We start from the raw sequence: 21,143 nt of genomic DNA, 5'->3' as shown, positions 1-21,143 counted from the left end.
TGCTCTTCTCTATATTGTCGGTAGAAAATTTATACTTGAGGAAGAAACCTCGGTCCTTCCTTGTGTTCTGTACTGCACACGTAATCCCTCAAGCTCATTTATTTGCAGATAAACAACGTTATAGCTGAAATAGTCCCTCATCCTGCAGCAAGAACAGACTCTTCCCTCACATATTAGAAACAGTGGAAGCAAATACTTCTTAAAAATACAATAATGAAGAACCTGTAACCCCAAATTTCTGGATTCTTTCTCTCCTTTCTCCATTGTGCTCGTAGCTCTCATCAGCACTTATCTTCTCCTGGCTGAATGAGAAGCTTGAATCTGAAAAAATTACCATGCAAGGTAGAGGGCAAAGGTAGGATGAAGGAGAGAAACGTGAAGAAAAAGTTGTGGAAAGAGACCTTGGAATTTAGTTGACTAGTTCCTCGTCTTTTATCAAAACATTACCTAAAAAATAAAATAAAATAATAATCATGAAGCCTTGAGATACTTCATATCTTAAGAAGAAAATAAAATAAAATGTGAGGACCCACTACAAATTCATTGATCATACAAGGAAGGTTGTTGTAAAGGTCCAGTCGTTTGGAGGAAGAGTCATTAGGCCCTTTAAAGGAATCTCAAGCTTGAGTTCAGCCTAGAGAATGACTGCTTCAATTTCCAATGCAATTCATTAACCACAAGACTTTTTTGTGCGTCAATAAAAGCTACGCCATCAACTATTTGAGTTTTCACTCTATGCTAAAATGAAGTGAATGTTGGTTATATCATATCAAGATTTGAGAAGAGGACACAAAGTCAGATTTGAGCACCAGTCTTGAATTAAAATGGCATCCATCAATGGTGTGCCTGTTCTAAAAAGCTCCAAAATATCTGTTGAAAACATTTCTTTATGTATAAAAACTACTAAAAACTAGACATTGTGAATATAAAATCGACAAATCGATGTTAAATATTTAATTAATAAACATAAACTTGAAAAAAATAGGTGTTTTCAGAGTTTTGTCTGAAAGCAAAAATGGCATTGACAAGTGTCTCAAGAACACATTAAAGAAGGACGTCTGACTATTTGGTAAAGGTCATGGCAGCTGAAGAGGCAGATGGAGAAAGCAACAGGTAGGTGGCAGGAAGGCTGCTGCTCCAGCTTATTGGGTTTGCGTATGTGTGCATGCTCTCTAAACTTCTTTCTCCCACTGAATGTGAAAATATACTCTCTAAACTCTTAAGCTCAGAAAGAGCATGACGTTTTTGTCGCTCCCTTAATAAAATATTCCATCCGTTCTGCAATTTCAACGGGGATTTGTTCAGTTACGACAAAACAAAATCTTGTCTTCTCACAAATAAGACAAGGTGAGAACAATTTTCCTCAAATTTGTGTCTTATTTACTGAAGAAAGCTTCACAAAACTTTCTGCAAAACAGAGATTTTGATTTGCCCCTGGCAGCAAATTAAAATGTGTCTTGTTGTCTTGGTGATGCAACTGCATCTTTAGTCGTCAATCATTAAGCCAGAGTGCACTAAGTTGCTACAGAAAAGCTAATTTTCTGTTCACCATGTTTAAAAACTCAAGAGAGCCACACATATTCACCCTTATCATCTTCTTACTGACAATATCGCACCGCTAAGCAAACATAATAGTACTGAACATTTCCTGAGTCCTTGGTATTGAGACACATGAGAGAGACTGACTGCTGTGTACATTCTATGATAAATGATCAAAATACTGCAAGTCAAGTTCACTCCTGCTATTTTCCAAGATTCCCAGGCTCACAGTGGCATTCAGTGATGCCATCGTAGACTTTTAAACCACGATATGGAGCGCTTCCAAATTAAAATCTGGAGCTGTCAAGGTCGGTCGCTTTTTAAGGCTTGATAATTATTCCTTGAAGTGAGACTGCACCTGGGGGAGATGATATTCCCTGGTCACAGGAAAAGGGAACAGCATGCATTTAGAAAAATGAATTTGTCTGTGTGCCATTTGCATGTTGCACATTGTTGCTCAAGCCGCTCCATGGTACTCCTTTTATGTGCCACTCTGCGACTGAGTAACATGTTAACACGTGAAAACAACTGAGAATGAAGTGGTGATAGAAGCACAGGGACATCCTGTTATCCCCATTTCTTTTTCATTTTACCCTTACTACACTACTTACCAAAGTGGGCCATTGACTATCCAACGAAGCTTTAATCTTGTTCAAACTTGTGTACACAGCATCACTACTTTCACTCTTATAAGATAATAGTCCATGAATGATTCATCAAAATAAAATGAAATAATGTATTACCAATTCATTTTTGCTGGGTCAGTCTTTATCCTCCAGCATCCATAAATAGCCACTGAAATGAATTGCCTAAGCTCCTTCACATCACATTTAACATCAGATATGTCCAGGTTGTTTCCTGCTAAACAGATCTGCTTTGATCTGCCGGCCAATCCCTCTTATCAAGCAGTCATGCACTGCCTCGGTCTGTCTATGTCTTATGTGAATCACTTGGAGAACATCTTTAAGTCATTCTGGGCATCTTCTATTAGGCGCTCAGACGGCTGGCATGCAGACACCATAATCCAGACACCTCATCTCTAAGAGGTCTATTGAACAAACAAGCTATATCATCCATTTGTTCTGCTTGGGATGAAGAACCCTGAAATAATTTGGTGTGTTTTCAATTTCCCGAAAGGAAATGTCTGAACTGAAATGCAGTTGGTACAATTGATTAATTATATCGTTCGGCAGAACCGCATCACTGGCTCGCAGCCTTTTAGGTTAAACCAGGTCACCGAAGCGAGCGCGTAACTTTCAAGTATTGTTGAGAGGTAGGCATTGATAGATGTGAGTCAGGGTGCGCGACTTGTTGTTCATGTCACCGATGTTTGATTCTGGATAATGAGATACTTGAGCATACTTTTAGAGCCTTGAGAATATAATTCATACGCCTGGAAAGGTGCACATTCATCAACACGGTTCAAGATTTTACTGTGTGTATGAGAGAGGGGTGGAACAGAGAAATCAATGTGATTTGTAAAGCAGATCACCCAAGGAGAGAGACATAAGAAACATTGGCGAGACTACTGATTTATCCACTGGGTTTGGGGAACTGAGCTAAATATGAAAGCATTCATGGGCTTGCCACAAGGTTTCACAAATGCCGATAGAAGAGTTCAAAGCTTAAGCATCAAATAACAGCTTTTGCTCTCAAGTGTAGCTGTGAAGTCAGTTAGGGTCAATTCAGTTCAGTTCAGCATGGGACCAGTTCTAAACAGTGATTATCCCTGGGCACTTAACAGACGGAGGGCAAGACTTGCTTATTTACTTTACAAAAAAAAAGGCAAAAAACAAACAAACAAAAAAAACATCAATTTCCTTTCAGAATTTGAGGTGAAGAATGTTATAATGGGGACCAAATCCAGGTAGTCAAGTCAAGTCATGCATGAGGCCTGCAAGATCTATAGATTCATATAGTTGAAATGAAATCCAGAGCCATTTTAAAATGCGCCAGAAACTAGAAAAAGAATCTTGATGTCGAGACCTATGAAGATTAATGTTCAAGCTTTCCGTCTGGATAGGCCTGCAAGTTGGGATTTTATATGTCAAGAATGTATCCGAGATGGGAAACAAACAGCTTCAGGAAGAAAACCAGACTGCCTCCTGTGTTGTGAGTCAGTGGTGAAGGACGAAAAGAAAGTTATACAAATTCTGAAAAAGTAACCCTTACCCACAAACAACTGTCTACCTGCCTGGAGTTCAATTCATAACCTGCCGTTTCTAAGTACAGTAGGTGTTTCCGGGGCTGCTTCCAAATATTGTCTTTGAAATCACGTGTAAGAATTAAGGAAACACCTATTATGTCAAAGACAAATGGCATATGAATTATAGATGCCCGAAAAACATTGTTTGTGGTGGTGTCCCTGTGAGCCGTTATTAAAATCTGCTCCCCTGTAAAGATATGTGAGTTGGGTTTTGAACTTTATTGGATACATATGTTACTGTCACCTGAACGTGTTGGTAATTGGGAAAAAAAGGTGGGGAATTTGCGTGTGAGTGTGTTTGTATGTCCTTGTATTGCTATCCTAGTATGGACAAATTCTTGGAAAACAGACATATTTTTGGGGACTGTGTACATTTGTGGGGGCATTTTGCTGGTCCCCACAAGGTTAATCCTCATATTTGAGGATTAAAACCTTATAACTAAGTCATTATAATTCAGTTTAAGTTTGTTTAACAGCGGTTAAGGTTAGATTTTTGTCTTGGACGGTCAGGTTTAGGGTGTGAGACTGGGGAATGCATGAAAGTCATTGAAATGTCCCCTACAAAACATAAAAGTGTGAGTGAATATTATTGAAAAGCTTCAAGCAAACAAGCAAGTTCTTATTCCTACACTCAATCTAAAAATTTTTGGGTGGTGCGGGGACCAAGTCATAATATCAAATGTCCTCTTTAGCCGGAACATGTTTGGGGATCTGAGCCAGAGGCCATGAAGTCACTGGACAATAACTGATGGTAGTATCTCAGTACATAGTCATCTCAGTTTAGATTTCAAAAATCCCAGGCCTCTCTTGCGCGTAGATTCAATTCCTCCCAAAGATCCTACATTGGTCACATAAATACAATCTGTGTAAAGTCGATGAGCTGCATTATTTCGTTTCGTAAGTTGTATTCTTAACTCTGATATCAACAGTGTCCTCCACACATATGCAACACACAAGCAGGGTCGACATTGGATCTGACTTTGGAACTCATTTCTATTCAAAATGCCAGCTCCTTGAGAAGAAACCCCAAAATAAACATATAGCTGCCAACAGCAGCCGGTGCAGGATCACACATCGCGAGCCTTGATTGTCATACCAAAAGATGCTTCAGCATCAACTTGTAGAACACTGATGTCATTATTCTGAGGAGTGTATCATCATCATGGCTGACATATTTTCTTTTGAGCCATTTGCCTTCTGTCACCTTTAAATCAACACAGTGAGAAAAAGAAAACGTTGAAAAAGGCAGTAAAGCCACGTCTCTGCCTGAGTTCACCTCTTTCTTGATGATAACCTATCTTTTTAAATGGCACAGTTTTCTCCATGATAATGCCAATCTGGGGAGTACATTTCAAGTATGCTCCTCCAATTTTAACCTCATCTTCTAAACAACTTTAAAAGATTTTAACACTTTCTTCAGATGTCTTCTGACTTTTCCTCAATGTAATTTTCACTTCCGGCTTGGATTGTATGTCAATGAGTCTTGTGACTCTTCCATGAATCATGTAGAACATGACGTCTATGTCTAAGAAAAGCTGTCCAGTGACAACTTAATTATTCAGATTCCTCCTGCATAAATCACTCAGTCTCCTTCATTCAGTCCTGATGACTTGAAACCCCGGTACCAACAGTCAGTTATGCACCCATTCTTTCCTATACAAAAACCAGCAAATATCATAAACTTGTGTTTTGCAGTGAAAGTATTCACCAACTTAACCCTCTGCTTTATTTCCCTTGATTCAGATGTTAGAATGGGAAAATCGCTAAAAATGATGGATGGTATTTTACTTCAAATTGAACCCTATAGTCAGCAGTGTTGAAGAAAGTGCACACTCTTTACATTTCTTTATGTTTCTTATATAGTTCTTCTTCATAGTCAAACAAATCACTACTACTACTACCAGATTCTGGATCAGTGAATGTGCATGTTGTTGTTCAGCCAGGCTTTAAAGTGTCATTGAAAGAACCACTGGGCATTCACTCCATGAATAGAAAAAAATAAAGATTCAATAGACTTTTGTTTCCATATACCACCCTAAGATATACATTCTGAATAAGGTTCTCACTACTAGTTGGTGGGATCCTCACGGACATTGATTCTGATTCTGTGAAATGTCACCACCATGTTGTGACGTCACAGGCCATAACAAATACCGCTGCTGTGCACGGGAGCATGGAAGTAGCAGCAATATCCACTTAGGCTACACCTGCTAAATCCATTTGAAACAATATAGTACATTTTCCAGAACTGCAGAGGTGCTGTAATCCTCAAACAAAACACAAGAAGACAAGACGACGCATGCGCAAATGAAGCCTGTGCCCTAGTTATTAGCACTGGATGCATAAACATATGAATCGCCTGGAGACATTGGAGGGTTATTCTTACATGCATACTAATGGTGCATGGACAGGCTCTACCTCCAGTGACGTCTCAGAGGCTCGTTTCTGGCTCTTGCTCTGAGCAACACTGGGCTCTGAATTTGACTCACTGGGAACTGGATTTACACTTATTTAGCGTTGTAATTCAACAGAGCCAAGTTTATCGACGATGTAAGATCATATCGTACTGCATATTTATATGTTGTTCCAGAGGTGTGTCAGTGACACTTCAGTGCTTCCAAGTTGTTTATGTATTAAAACACATTCTTCTTCAGAAATCTATCTTTATTTCTAAACTATTATCCAGTCACACATATGCAAGCTTCAAGATCCCGTGCAAGCAGTTAGCGCACACTGTATGAAAAATATGCATCTGGTAGCCTTCACTAAATTACGTGACTGCCATCGGAAAACAAATGGCTCTAATCAAACCTGTTATTGAGCCTCGGATTATTGATGGGATGCGTCTACTTTTGAATTATTGGCTCCATATTGACTCCATGCAACACTTGGAATTTCACTCCTAATAAATTAAAAAAGCAATATGTATGCCACATTTTGCAACAACAGATATTAAGTTTGATGTGCAAACAAGGATGAGACTGATGCATTTGGAGTACTTTCCAAACATTTCGGCAGAAAGGCAGAAGGATTAATAGCAACGGAAAACATCACTGAATAAATATTAATCTGCAGGCTGTTAGAATGCAACACATGTAAAGAACAGCTTAATTAGTTTTAACCATAAAAGATCCGTATTTAGAACAGCAGCACTCGACAGCGCTCAAAGGAGAAATTAATGATCAAGCTATTTTGTGCTGAATGAGATGCTTAATATGGGTGTGGAAAGCTTGAATGCATTTACAATGATGAAGGAGTTTGAAGACATTTTACACTCAGCAATATAGTATCTGCTTCATGAGCTAGTCAGCACTCTGCAGTGATGAAATATCATTTTCTGTGGATATGGCTTGAATAGAATTTATTTATTTTGAGAGGAAAGTGTGAATGTAAACTTTTCCATGCACGTCATGATTTTAGAACTCTGGCTTACTCACCCAAATGTTGCCATCTTGGTGGTATGGCTTCCAGTTTCTCCCGGTGTCGCTGTAGAGAAGGCGGTATCTCGTGGTCCAGTCTGAGCTGCTGTAGCGACCCTGGGTTGCTATGGCACTGATTTGCTTCCTGGATCCTAGGTCCACCTGGAGCCACTGGTAGTGGTCGCTGTCCAAGGGAGACCATCCGCCAGCGCCTGTGAAAACAAAGGTGATTCACTGCTATTGGCCAGATGGGTGGTCGGCTTTTCAAAGGGTGGGTAACTAATCCAAAATCCCACATCAAAAACATGTGCAGTGATGTGGTTCAATCAATATGCTACAGTCCATAATGTACCACCTCCTCACTCGGATCTACATGGAGTGTATATATATATATATATATATATATATATATATATGAGACTATGAATGCTATAGAAATAAATATGTAAATGAAGAAATAGAGTTATGTACATGCTTATACAGACAGTTGTGAACAATTCAAAACCAGGTGGAAAAGGCATTTCCACCACTCTTTCCGCAGTCTTTTCCAATTAGAGAGCAACTCACACTGCATACACACTTCAAAAACCATATTCAAAGCAAGTTTGCAATAGCTAGTTTGAAGAAAGTTACGTTTTTTTTTTTTTTCTACAAACCTTGCCGAGCAGAATTAACTACATTTTAGTTGAAGAAAATGATTTCCTGCTTCGTCTTTCAGCTCATTTCAAGATGTATTTCACTGGTTAGAAGGTAATGCAAGAGAGAGTACAATTACTTCAAGAAAAGGCACAGAAACAATTATTTTTCGTGTATCTTTGTATGCAAGTTCCGATTTGTAGATACTATTAACTAGTTTTAACTTGATAAAACCTTATTTTTAGACTATAAGCAACCTGCTACAGAGAAGCTTATCTTAACACATGGACAAAAGTGTTAACAGCTAACATTTGGGACAAGCTTTTTTGGAAACATTACCTCAATATTGTTGAACCAAACAAGCATATGTGTCGTCTTCGTCCAAATAAAATTCAAATTTGCAGCCAAAAAGCTTTAAACACAATATGTGTAAATAAAGGCACTTATCGCTCTGCACTGTGCTGCCACAGATTTGTATTCATCAATTCTATGTAAATTATGCTCAACAATTCTCATAAATATTGCAGTAGTTTTTCTGTCACCCGAACATTTGACTCTAGTTTCTTCTCTAAGTGGAAACAGCTTGCAACTGTTTGGAACAAAACAATTGTTTGTTCTCAGACTTGTATGTCCGCTGTTTAAAGTTTAAAAGCTGCAAACAGGAAGCTGAAACATCCATTTTTCCCCGTCCTATATTCGGAAAGGCACGTATCTAAAAGAACAGAGGCTGCTCATGTTTGATGGTGCTTGACAATAAAAAGACACGCCACTATGGCACCGGTGTCATTTGAGGTTTGGCAACATGACACAAATTGCAGCGTGACAGTTCTGAGTTCTGGTAATGCTTCGCTACAGCATCATTGGGAATAACCCACAATCTGATTTGAATGTAGATGAATTGCTAAGGGAGTGCTGTGTCAACACATGCCAAAAATTTACAAGGAAAACCCTCGCAGTTGTTTTCAGAACCATAGTAGTTTTAGAGAGCCAGGTCATGGTAATCTAAGACGAGATTTCTGCTCAATGCTTTTCAGGTTAATAGAAGGCGGGCTGCAATTTCAGTGCACATTTTCTGCTGGAGCCTTACAATACTTGAAGTGTCTGTTTATCTGTTTCCCTCACAACAGTTCTGGGTTCAGTGGACACAAAAACCCTGTGGCTACTGCATATCTTACAGATAAACTAATAGCCTTCACTGGCAGGTTTGTGGAAGCATTGAAAAGGTCTGTGGGTTAGAAAGCTGGTGATAAACCCTTTCATTTAAAAACTGCAAATGAACAGACCTAGACAACCCCGTATCTTAATATTCTCATAGCTACATGCTTTGGTAGGATACATATCAGGTTTCTAATTTGTGTTTTCTGGTGGACTGGGGTCTTTTTTGAAAATAAAAAAGAACTTGATGTGGAAAGATAAAATACAAAATAATAATAATAATAATAATAATAACGTATCTAAGTTCTGTAGTATACGCTGAGCCAATTACACACCTTCACACTGAGTTGGAATACAGGAAAGTAACATGTTTCTGTGGTGACCCCAACAATTTACAGGACCCACTTAAGAACAGTCCAATCTACTACAAAGCAAAATCCAGACCCTCAGCACTGGGACAGTGGGCAACCTTAGATGATTTAAGATTTTGACATCTGCAAATAAATACAATTATTGAGTCACTCTTGAGTCTTGAGTGATGACATTGTTAGTGTCTGATTATGAAATTACACTTGCAAAATGCCCAGAAAATATTGGCTTATTGTGTTTAAACCACATTCCATTTAAAGATTCTCGATGTGTCACATACTGTTCATAATGTACTTTTAATTCTGATTTATTTTAACGGACAAGAAATACTCCTAAAGTAGCCAACGGAAAAGACGAACAATTAAGAAAAATAATCAAACAAGAAAGTTTCAGTTGCATCATAAAGAACAAAAAAGCAATGCACGATGACATACAATGAGGCAATGTAAGTTTTATAGTTTTACTCCAGGAGGGCCACATAAATATAGTCAAAGGGCCGCATTTGGCCCCACGGGCCGCACTTTGCACAGCTCTGACTTATACTACAGGCTTGATATCAAAATTTGGAGCATCACCCACCACTACTGCATGAGGTAACTAAAAGGTGGAAGGTGTCAGTAGCACAGTTGTCTTAACAGTAGTTTTAAAGCTAGGAAAGTGTACAGAAACGTGTTTGGCAAAGGTGTTCACCAAGTCTTGTACGAGTCCAAGGTGGTTTAGCCACAAAATCAACAGCAACATGTTGGAATCTATACCAAAGCTCAGAGACAGCAGAGCCTCAACACTCCTTTCAAATCCTGCTCAGTATTCTATGACATAAAATCTTAGTGTCTCTTTGTTCCCATTTACTTAGAACAGAAATGGTCATTAATAAAACCCAGAGTTAGAGCACAGTCTGCTAAAGATGTCCATTTCTTATTTTAGCACTCCACCACAGTCTTTGAAAATTGTCATTCAGGTGGATGTAACCAGAGCAAGATGGATAGCTCTGAAGTCCAAAGACTCAAGACCTGTTGAGTGGAACATGGGAACATACTCACTAAACTCACCTGCATTCATTTGTTAAATACTTCCAAGTTATTAGAATGTTGTAAAATTAGTAAATACATAGAAAATACAGTAAAGACGCAAGCAAAACTACAGTGCATGAGTGTCGAGACCACAGTGACAATAAAGACTTTACAACAGCGGTTGAGCAGAAGTATTGCAACAGAGGAGGGACTCAATCAATGGAGTGTGCCAGTGATCTTTTTTTTTTTATCACAGCAGACATATTGGAGATAATAGTTATATGATAAAATGGAGGATGAGCCTGTATGCGATGTATCCCCCACCTTGGTTAAAACCCTATATCTTATCCAATTACAGAACCATTACACAGGGGCTGAGGCCTTGACAGATAACCAGGCCTGTATCAGTGGAAACGTCAATACCTCAAAAAGCCATTGCAGCAAACCATTCCCCTGGGTGATAAAGCACTATCAAACAGGGGGAGGCTGTGATGGAGGAGGAGACACAGGCTTGAGTAAGAGTTTGGTGGCAGAGAAATGTAAACAGGTAGCAGGAAATGACTGAGGCATGCAATGGCTTACAAGATTGAAAGTACAATTTTGAATGTATTTCTGCAGTGGTTTGGTTTAGAAGATTATGTTGGCAAGAAAGATGGATGATATAAGCAAAGGGCAGAGCTTGGAAAGTTGTTGTGGCTATATTTTAGAGTGGGCCTGGAATGTAACGGCACGCAGATGGTCGGAACTGTTGGTGAAGATTAAACTTGAATACTGACCGAGAATGTGAGCGAGGGCACCTCAACCAATTCTAGTCTATTTTGAATAGCAAGGAGGACAACATGAAACTACACAAACAGGAAAGAAACAGTAGTCAAAATAAACGAATGAATGAATAAAACAATGATCAACAGAACAAGTCTAGAGAAATGTGTTTTTAAGCCTGAAATACAGTTTATAACAGTCAGCACACACCTGCCTCCTCCACTTTATAGTATCTATAGATATATCACGATATCTCAACCCTCCTCCCTGGGTCAATCCATACTATTCAAGTCTTTCTTTATCATATCCATGAATCTCATCTTACATTTCCAGTCAAAACCTCTCTTCTGGACTCATCCATTTTGTTCTGTTTCTGGTTCTTGTATCTTGTATCTCGTATTTGACAGCATCAGGTGGAATCAGCAGCTGCACCCAATCTTGCTGGTTACTGGTCTCAGCTTACTGAAGTAGTGCCTTGAGCAGGGTATGGCAACTTTTGCCATCGAAATAGCCATTTTGTTTACTGTAGCAGGCAGAAGCAGGGGAGGGCAATTACATTTCCTCGGGGCCACATCGTATACTGTGACTAATGTGAGGGGCAGCCGAGCCAAAAGACAGAAGGACAAAATAAAAGTACATTTTGCTACTTAAACATTACAAAAATAATTACACCATGGCATTAAATACATAAAAGTTATATACCATTTCAGTGTATTTAAATATTCTCAGTATAAATTATAAATATTGGAACATCTATTTATAAGTGGGAGGTTTCAATGTCTCTTATTTGTTTATTTTGAGAGACAATACTGTTAGAATGAGCCATTAAAATGAGCATTACTATGTATATTAGTATGTATGAGAATGTAATTTAGAAGAAAAAGAAAGGAAATTTTTTTTTAGCAAAATATAACAGCATATAAACTTAGAAAAAGAGGATGGTCTATTTATTATACAACCAAAGGCATGGCCGTGTAATATTTTGTAAAAGTAAAATAAAACCTGTAAAATAGGCAAAAGTTTTGTCAATGCCATTTTTATAGTTATTTTGTGAATAATTATTTTACAAAATAACCTTTTCGTGTTCCCATTAAATGACCATACTGTCTGTCCTGTCTCTCTGCCGTTGTCGTAGCTGGCGGCGACTTGTGTTGGAGCCTGACTATAGTGTGACTTGAGTGAAAGAATCCAGCTGCGCTATGAAGCCTTGCTGCTGTGGCAACATTCAAGGCATCATTCGCACATGACCCAACACAGCTTCAGTTACGTATTGCCCATCACATATTTGAATGCCCCATGTGACATGAAAAAAAATGCCTCCCCAGCCGACTGCCGGCTCGGTCTAGCAGTGGGGAGTAATTCGCCTGCATAGTGATGTGCGCGCACACACTGGCGGTTTAGTCGCGGCCCACTCATCACTATTCAATGCTGAAAGGAGCAGCAACAAGGAGGCTGAAGAGACGCACGTGCCTCCAGAGACGCAGGTTGCCAACCCGAGGTCTAGCGTGTGTGATAGTTGCCATTTTGTGATCGTTCTATGCCGTTCTATGCCATCTTGCCAATTTTTTAAAATAGACTTTCTTTTTTTTTCCATCTGCAATTTTTCATTTTTTGCCGACTCTGGTGTCTCTGACTTCACACTCTTCACAAATTTCATTATTATTTTGTCCGTTTAAAAAAAAAAAAAAAGAAACATATAACATACACAGAGAACAGTAGAATGAGTTCCTGCGGCTATAATTGCAGGAAAAAAAAAAAAACAGGAAACCCAGGAAAAGCCAGTAGAAATAAGAAATGTGAAAACATTAAATAGACGCTAAAAAAAAAGAAGAAAAAGGTCAGGGTTATACTCAAGGCACAGAACTAAGGACGGGAAGAAAATAACGTTCACAAAATTTATAAATGTATCCCTAAATGTATTGAGGGACGCAGCCTTGCAGCTGAGAGAGGAGGTAGAAAACTGAGAAGAGGATGTGGTCAGGGTAAAGGTTAAAGAGCATTTTCTATGGGAAACAAAAAACAGTACCGAAGTGAAACTCATGAGAAAAATACTGACACAAAAAAAGATACTGACTGAATAATGCTTGATCGAAGAGGGTGGTCTTGAGATATAGATGGAATGAATGCATTTGAAAGAGGTGGGGAAAAGCATTTGGAGGGAGTGGAGGAAAGTGATGTCAGGGGACTGCAGCCATCCTCTCGCCTGTCACACACACAGATGTTCAGGGAGGAGAGGAGGACCAGGAGGAGGACAGGGGAGAGAACATGACCAGAGAAGGTCAATGAATGCACTTCTGGGAAGGGACATTTAAAAAGGAGAGCAAGACATGCTTTATAGTTCAGAGAGAAAAATAATGACAGACGAAAATGAAATCTAAAGCGATAAACTGCTACTTTTAAACTAGGTGATTTCATGCCACATTTGCAAAGGCTCTGAAACATAAGGGGAATGAGAAGCACACAGACGTAGTGCTAAATTGTGCGCCAGCCGACCATAAATTCTGGAATTTTCCGAGTGGATGCTGGAAACATGTTTGTTTTGGAGGCTTATTCACGACATCAGGTCACAGATGAAGAATGTGCCCAGCATAATGACAACGCAGAAGGCAGGGTGAGGATGCAGGAATTCCATTAGACCTTTGTCTGCGCATCAGAGTACCAACCTTTTTGGAACCATTATTTGCTAAAGGGGGCTGCAGACTGGGGCCAATCATGCTGCCTTTCTCGCTGGCGGAACTCCTGAGCTGACAGTTCTCCACTGTCGCAGCTCTAGAGGATTTCGGTGAGGGCCTTTGAGCAATTCCATCAGTGTTATACAGCGTGACTCTTATCCCTGATGTGTAAGGAGATTGTTGAAAAGTCTCAGCTCACTGACTTGTTTCACATGGCTACGACCACAATGATCCAAACCAGTACTTTAAGCAGGTTGGTATGTTCCAGTAGACAGGTAAAAAAGGCACAGAGGAAAACAATAAACAAACATTCTGCACCCTGTACCCAAAAATATAGAAATGAAAATACATATAGCTTTGTGTATTGATGCGCAACCTTGCTCTATGACATCTTGGCGTTGTGCATGACACTTGCTATTGCGTACACACTGAAGTAGTGTTTTGGGAGCGAGGTAGGGCAGATGAAAATTGCTCACGGCTGTGGTGCTGGCCTGGCTCCAAAAGGGCTCAAAGAGGACAAACTGGCGATGAGTTATCACCCACGCGCTCATCTGTATGACAGGCTGACAGCAGGTCATTAAAGGGGTTATAGGCAACTTAATTTTGTCCTCAAAACACTAATGGTGGTTAACCTGTTTTTTTATTCATTTTTTTGGGGGAGAAAAGCGCGAACACATATAAAAACATCATATATTATGAATATAATGGGAGCCTGATGCAGCGGTAAAAACTCATTATTGAGCATGCACAAGCACAGCAGGACAAAGTGGAACCCATGCCGAATGTGAGGAAACCTGAGATGCAACTGCTGAGCCACTTTGATAAAGGTCTACTCATAGCCAATGGAGCTTCTCTTGAATGGCCCAGAGCATAAGCAAACACATCTGAAGCAGCAGACAAAGAAGTGACTGGGGACAGGCGGATGGCAATATGAGCGTGACCGGACTGCGATGCTCCACAGCCAGAATGAACAGTCAAGGCATGAGGGCTTATATAAGTGTGTTGTTTTATTGGCTACTTCAGGTCGCTAACTGGAAATAACATCAGTCTGACCCTGTATGTGTCAGATAAACGGTAGTAGTGATGCACACAAGCCATCAACAGTGTCATTATAAAACCAATAACGGTGAATGATCCATAAAACCCATTAAAAGGCTTTCTTGGGGATGTGGGCAACATAGAAAGATGAAATAAGAGAAACCTGCTGACCAAGGAGAAGCAAAAGAGAAAATTAAAGCAAGCAGTGCCTTTGGGAACAGTTCCCAAAAAGACTGCTTTAAATGGTATGTGTAGACATTTCTTGTATCATATCTCATAGATCTCAATTCATGCTGCCGGAAAACCTTGGGCTATATGTCATTAGAGCCGACCACAGGCAAAGAAATGAAAGGCTTCTTTGCTTTCTTTGAGTTTAAATCAAAGTGTCCCACTGCCTCCACAAGTCTCACCAGTGTTTCTTCTTTCCTTGTCCTGTGTTCTTCTCTTGTTAGGTTGTCAGGTTTATTTTCTGTCTTGGTTCCTGAGAGATCTGAGGTAATCTAAACTGACAGTCACAAGTCTGACCACGATGCCAGAGGAGAATATAAAAATTCATAGTTGGTAATCCGTGGCTGTTTGTTTATACGCCAGTGGAGATCTAGGCTTTTGCATTCAAAAGTTTTACAGACGGCTACTGTTGTCCGAAATGACTGTGATGACAAGAAAAATGAACTATTGAAATAAACTAATTTGGTGTTGGCATTAGCCTGGTCCTGTTTCTGTCCAGGTTCAGAAACAGTAAACAGTGACTCAGCAGCAGCTAAAGCCAAGACACCACGACGTTCCTCTCCTGAGATTCCTCCAACACTTGTGACAATGCTGACATTTTTTTTCCCAAAAAAGATATTAAGTCCCCAGCTTCTCCTTCATCTGTCTCCTTCCAGCCATTCATTCGTATCATACCACACCAGCCGAGATCCAGGGGGAATCCTGGCGACATACAAGAACCTTGTCAACACACTTCTCGCAATACAGAGCAGCAGACATTCAACTCCCAGCTGCTGACCATGATTCTGTAGACCACTTTATGGAAGGTACTTATTCTGAATCATCAACAAAAAGCATAGCATATGTTATTATTGTAGCGGAAGTATCACTAATGTGGAATCGACTTCACAGATGTGTGTATCTGTAGAAAGGGTAACGCAAAATGTATGTTGAACGACAAATGCATAACTCAGTCGGCAAATGTGTAATCTCTAGTTAAGACTCACACATGTGTTCAAGTTCCAAAAAAGTATATTGGCTGAGACACGTCTCTTCTCTGACCACCAGAGGCTGTCGTGTTCTGAATCTGACTAAAGACGGCACAGACTGGAAAATGAATGTAGCGTGAGCAATCGGTTGTTGCAGGAGTGAGCTCTCATAGAATTCAGATATTAAAATAGACTACTTTTATTCAACCACTCAATTAACTTGTTGTAACTTGTTTTCAGACATTTTTGGCGACTATGGTAGTACGTTTGCAGCATTAGGCACCAAGCTAACTGGTTACGACACAACTAACCATTTGAGTTGTTGTTTGTTAAATGTTTAAATAATTGTAGTTTCTAGTTTTCCTCACTGATGCTTAAAAAAACATTTTGAAAACAATCACAAATGGGATCAAATGATATGGAAAAATATTTATTTGTTTTTTGCCTATCTTTCGGGATTTTTGCTTCAGAAGGTTAGCACAAACTGTTCGGTGCACCGACCTTCTTCTGAGTAATTGTCTCAATAATTCTGAGTTGATATTCTGGCAATGCCCTTGTGCTTGTGCATCTGCTTTCCTCAAGAAACCCACCTTGCAGTGCAAAAGATTTTCCTCTCACTCATACTTCTGGCCATTTAGACTTGGCCTCCATCTTACCTCTCTAATTCTTTCTGTTCCACACAAAATCCTTGCTGCCTCATTTCTTTGTGATTCTTGTGAGACTTGTTTGTGCATTGAATACTAAACATCGAGCAAACATAAATTTCTATACTATTGTGTGTTCATTGTGCGAATTTCAAGGCAGCATTCATTAACAAAGTTGTTATTATAATCCATTTTATTGTAATTCAATCCAATGACAAGCTGCATGAGGATTTCTGAGGCAATTTTCACATGGACGCATCTGTATCCAAAAATGTTTAGTATTAGTGATAAGTTGCTGTATAAGTCTATAAGTTTATGTTGGAACAATTGTTTCTTCCTTCCCCATCCAAATACTTGCAGATTTTGCTATTCGTATCTCAAAACGATTTCCATGTCACTGGCCCGCTGAGCAAAAGTTTTACTCATTAACCACAAGGAAAAGTCGACTGAAGTTTTTGGAAAGATAGGCATCGGGCAAAGCGTGCGATATGGTATAATGGTGTTTTGTCTGCTCAGCCATTACAAGATAGCAGAAGGGGCCTTGTAAGTCTGCACTTATCTTGTTAGGGCGGTGTGATAAGATCAGAGCCACCCACAGGTGACATCGACCAGCGAGTGGCCATTTAACAGTTGGAGAGATGAGGTACATTTCCTTTTGTAGATTTAAATTATGTGTGTTGGAACAAAACACATCATGCATATTTAAAACAATATCAGAAATACACAACTAGTTTTATTTATATTCTCTGCATATCTGCTTGAAATTGAAAAAACGCTTAAAAACATAATATAAATAGCAATACTAATAAGAGTAATAATTGTGTTCAATACAGTATTCACGATAGTCAGCCAACAACTACTAATCTAGTGCTGTTGTTACTGCTGCCAAGGAGGTTATGTTTTTGATGGCATTGTTTTGTTTGTCTATATAGATAAAACTTTCAGGAGATATGTGAAATGGGCAAAGGAACAAATTCAATTCAGTCTGGATCAATGTCTGGATCCATGCATCTTTGTAAAGTAATAGTTTTTGCAGGATACAATGTCATTGGGAAATTGTATTGGGGGCAGGCTGAAGCTGTTGTTGTTAGTCTACTACATGACAAGTAACATCTGACTTACGTCCACCTGTACTTAATTCAATGTCTGGCACCGCAGCACGTAGCAGCCCAGCAATGCGTACGACAGGTACGGCAGCACAGTATCCCAGCATCTCACTCTCACTCAGCGATCTACCACTTTAGCGGTACCTACAACCCTCGCATTGCCTACTTTGAGTGACTTACGACCGGTTGGTCGGAACCGATCCCGGTCGAAAGACGGATGTTATTTGTATTAGTATTTATTATATTGTTTGACAATGAACAATTGGAAAAAGAAAACAAAAACAAAAACAATAAAGGTGGTCACAGAACTGCCTTATTATTGTTTTATTTGAATAAAAACATTTAAATCTAAAACTGCTATGACCTCAAGGAGAATCAGACATATTGACGGCTCCTTTGCTAGGCTTAAATTGGTTTTGCACAGGAAAAACAAATTGAAAGATGGTCTGCCAATAATTGGGTAAACACGTCGACCCAGTGTACACTGACATTGTGTAAAACTAAACTCTAACACACCATACATCATTCAATCACCATTCGGCCTCCAAGTGTATAAGTCAGAAAGAGTGCAATATTGCATTGACTGGCACTTACCTTGAGGAGATTTACACATCAGGAAGAAATGTGCCAACAATATTGAAAATACGTTGAAACAAACACATACACATTCTCGTAACTCTAATAGCTGTCAACATGCACAAGCCTGGCTTAAAATGACTGGTGTTTGCTATCGATTTTATGCCTCTTCTGTTCCAACGGGTAGAAAGATCAGAATAGATTGGCCTATCAGGACACACTCATGCCACTGACGGCACATTTAGCTGCCAAATGCAGCTGCTCGAAACGGCTCGTATTTTCGAGAACACCAACACTTTGCAGGTGCAACTCATGGATGATTTTTAGAGATTCGCTATGGATCAGGTGTGAGAGATACATCCTGACATTCTATCTGCACCATATTAACTCTTGTTTCTTTTTCAGTGAGAGTGGTTTATAAATTAAATACAGACTACTGTAAGCTGTCTTTTTGTGTTGGGACACCCTTCAGTCAGGTTTAGAACAGTCTCGCATTTTTTTTTATTTTGGCTGAAGCCATCACCTGTTCTTCCACTTTGAAAAGGTTCTCTTCTGCAGCAAAGGATTTTCCCACTATGACTATTGTTTAGTTTAAACTTTTATGCAACTGGAAGGACGAGAAGACGGGAGGAAAAACAACTTCTGGCTAATTCACCCTTGCCTAAAGCAATGCATCCTTGCCTAAAGCAACAATAAGTAGCATGTTAACACCCGAAAAGCAGCCTGGGTCCTTGTCCAAAAACAAGGACTTTCATTTAACCTTCACATTTAAAAAAAAATGGTTCAATCCTGTGTCTGTGCACTGAAAATGATCTCTAAAATAAAAGGTTACATATGCTCTCATATTCTGACTCAAGGCATATTTATGCTACTTTTACTTACAAAATTGTAACAATTCGTGTCAAGCCTTGTTACCGTCAATGATCACATACTTACACACATCTTTATGTTGGTATCCACCGGATGGAGCAGCCCACAGGCAAAACTTTATGACTAACATGGCGACTGTGGGCCATTAAATATACTGCAACTGGAGAACAGAGAATTTCCGCCATTGGTATGTCTTCTTAGTTTCTCCTGAGAGCTACACATCGGTAGGAACAGCAATATTGCCCCCACATTTTCGGGTGGAACTGCTCCGATTGGCCCATATCCATAAGCTTTGTGAAAACACGCAGAAATACGGATGAAATGATGTCAGGGCACAGACAGGAGGCCACGTCCATATCCGGATCTGTGTGTAAAGTTGATCACAAATGGGCCTTTAGAAAAAAAACCCAACATATTCATATGTTCATATTCTCCCACCTTGTCTCTTTTAACTCTCTTGATACTGGCATCAATAAGAAGTCTCTATCACGCCTCCAACTGGTTCAGAACTCGGGGTGTCTAGATGGTCTTTGGGGACAGCAACACATCCCTCTGCAATTATCTTCACTGCACTTGCACCTACTCCACTGACAGTAAGAGTCCACTAAGATTTACAATATTATAATATAATAGCACGATGCGCACCACTGAAGGATCTCAGGTGGTAACATGCATTCACCTTTACATCCTCAATTCTGCTTTCACTAACATGACATGCATGCCTAGACACTGTTATATGTATAGAATTGTTTTATCACTGTTAGTCAATAGGAAACACATTTGAAAATGTCTTTGGGCTACATATTCCTCTGCTGCCTAGTCAATCAATTTTATACTTTTGGTGTCTGCATAGAAAGAATTGGTAACCAGTTACACCAGTGTACAGAAAATATACTTTGTTTTTTTTTTATACTCTTTTGATTAGCATTAACATACAAGGCCAACATTGCATTTGGCATAATCTCATATTTCTGACCTCGCTCGGAACTATCAAATTATTTTGGTTGCGATTTTGCCTGACCTGGTATCAGTGTAGACAAGTGTCATATATACTGAGTGAGAGAGTGAGTGAGTGAGTGAGTGAGTGAGTGAGTGAGAGGCAGATACAACAAAAAGAGTGACATGGAGGAGACACAGAGAGGAGAGGAATGTATGTTATTTTTTGAATAACATACGTTTTCCGGACTCCAGCACTCATTCCATGATCCTCGTCGGCTATCCCAGCTATGTGGGGCGACAGACAGAGGACACCTAAGGGTCACCAGTCCATCATTGAGCACATAAATAATACATACACCAAGCGAGATTTAGAGTAATCCAGAGTTCTCCCCTAAATACAGGGCCCTGAAGCAGCACTCAAATCATTTTGATGTGATGGTGCAGCACATGCCACTATCTCACTCTGAACCCCTCTGGAATAAGATATAAAAGCAATAAAGCATGAAGAAAGATTCAAAATGTTGATCTCCATTAAACCCAAACTTTAAACCTCATGGATGGATGGTGATCACAATTACCCAGCAGTGTTTCCAAAGTGATACTTTGAAAGAAGGGTATGGCATTCTTTCCAAAAGAAATGTGAGGATTTAAGCATCAGATTTGAGATGCATGGCCTCCAAGGTGTTATGAATCCATCTTTCTTTCACTTTCATTCCATTTTTCTGCATGCTCGTGCAGGTCTTACCTCCACGGCGGTTGAGTTTGGCGTAACCGGGTGCGTATCCATTGGAGAAGACAGACGAGCTGGTGAACGCAGTGTGAGGCAGAGGAGACGCTAGTGGCTCGTCACACTTTGCTGAGCAGTGACATAGAATATGAAGAGCAGGGAGAAAGATGCAGAGACAAGGGAAATGTGGTGGGAAGAACACAAACAGAGAAAGACAGAGAAAAAGAGAGTATAAGAACATGTCATCGACAGAGGCATCATGGTAATGATGTCATTTTT

The 21,143-nt window shown here is 39.6% G+C and overlaps 1 protein-coding gene across 2 annotated transcripts in view; it reads right to left on the bottom strand.

The window, feature by feature from the left end:
* The window catches only part of cntnap2a (contactin associated protein 2a), a 291,628-nt gene that overhangs the window by 154,674 nt on the left and 115,811 nt on the right, over window positions 1–21,143 (bottom strand). For both annotated transcript variants that reach the window (XM_053859229.1, XM_053859230.1), the window contains exons 2-3: window positions 20,883–20,993; window positions 7,183–7,376 (exon numbers count right to left, since the gene is read on the bottom strand). In XM_053859229.1, the coding sequence (XP_053715204.1) occupies window positions 7,183–7,376; window positions 20,883–20,993 (305 nt within the window). The remainder of the gene's footprint in view (window positions 1–7,182; window positions 7,377–20,882; window positions 20,994–21,143) is intronic.

The sequence above is a fragment of the Synchiropus splendidus genome, chromosome 3 (genome assembly GCF_027744825.2).
Source record: "Synchiropus splendidus isolate RoL2022-P1 chromosome 3, RoL_Sspl_1.0, whole genome shotgun sequence".
In the NCBI taxonomy this organism is placed as follows: domain Eukaryota; kingdom Metazoa; phylum Chordata; class Actinopteri; order Syngnathiformes; family Callionymidae; genus Synchiropus; species Synchiropus splendidus.
The sequence above is the reverse complement of the archived record's forward strand: the minus strand, read 5'-3'. Positions and strand labels throughout refer to the sequence as shown.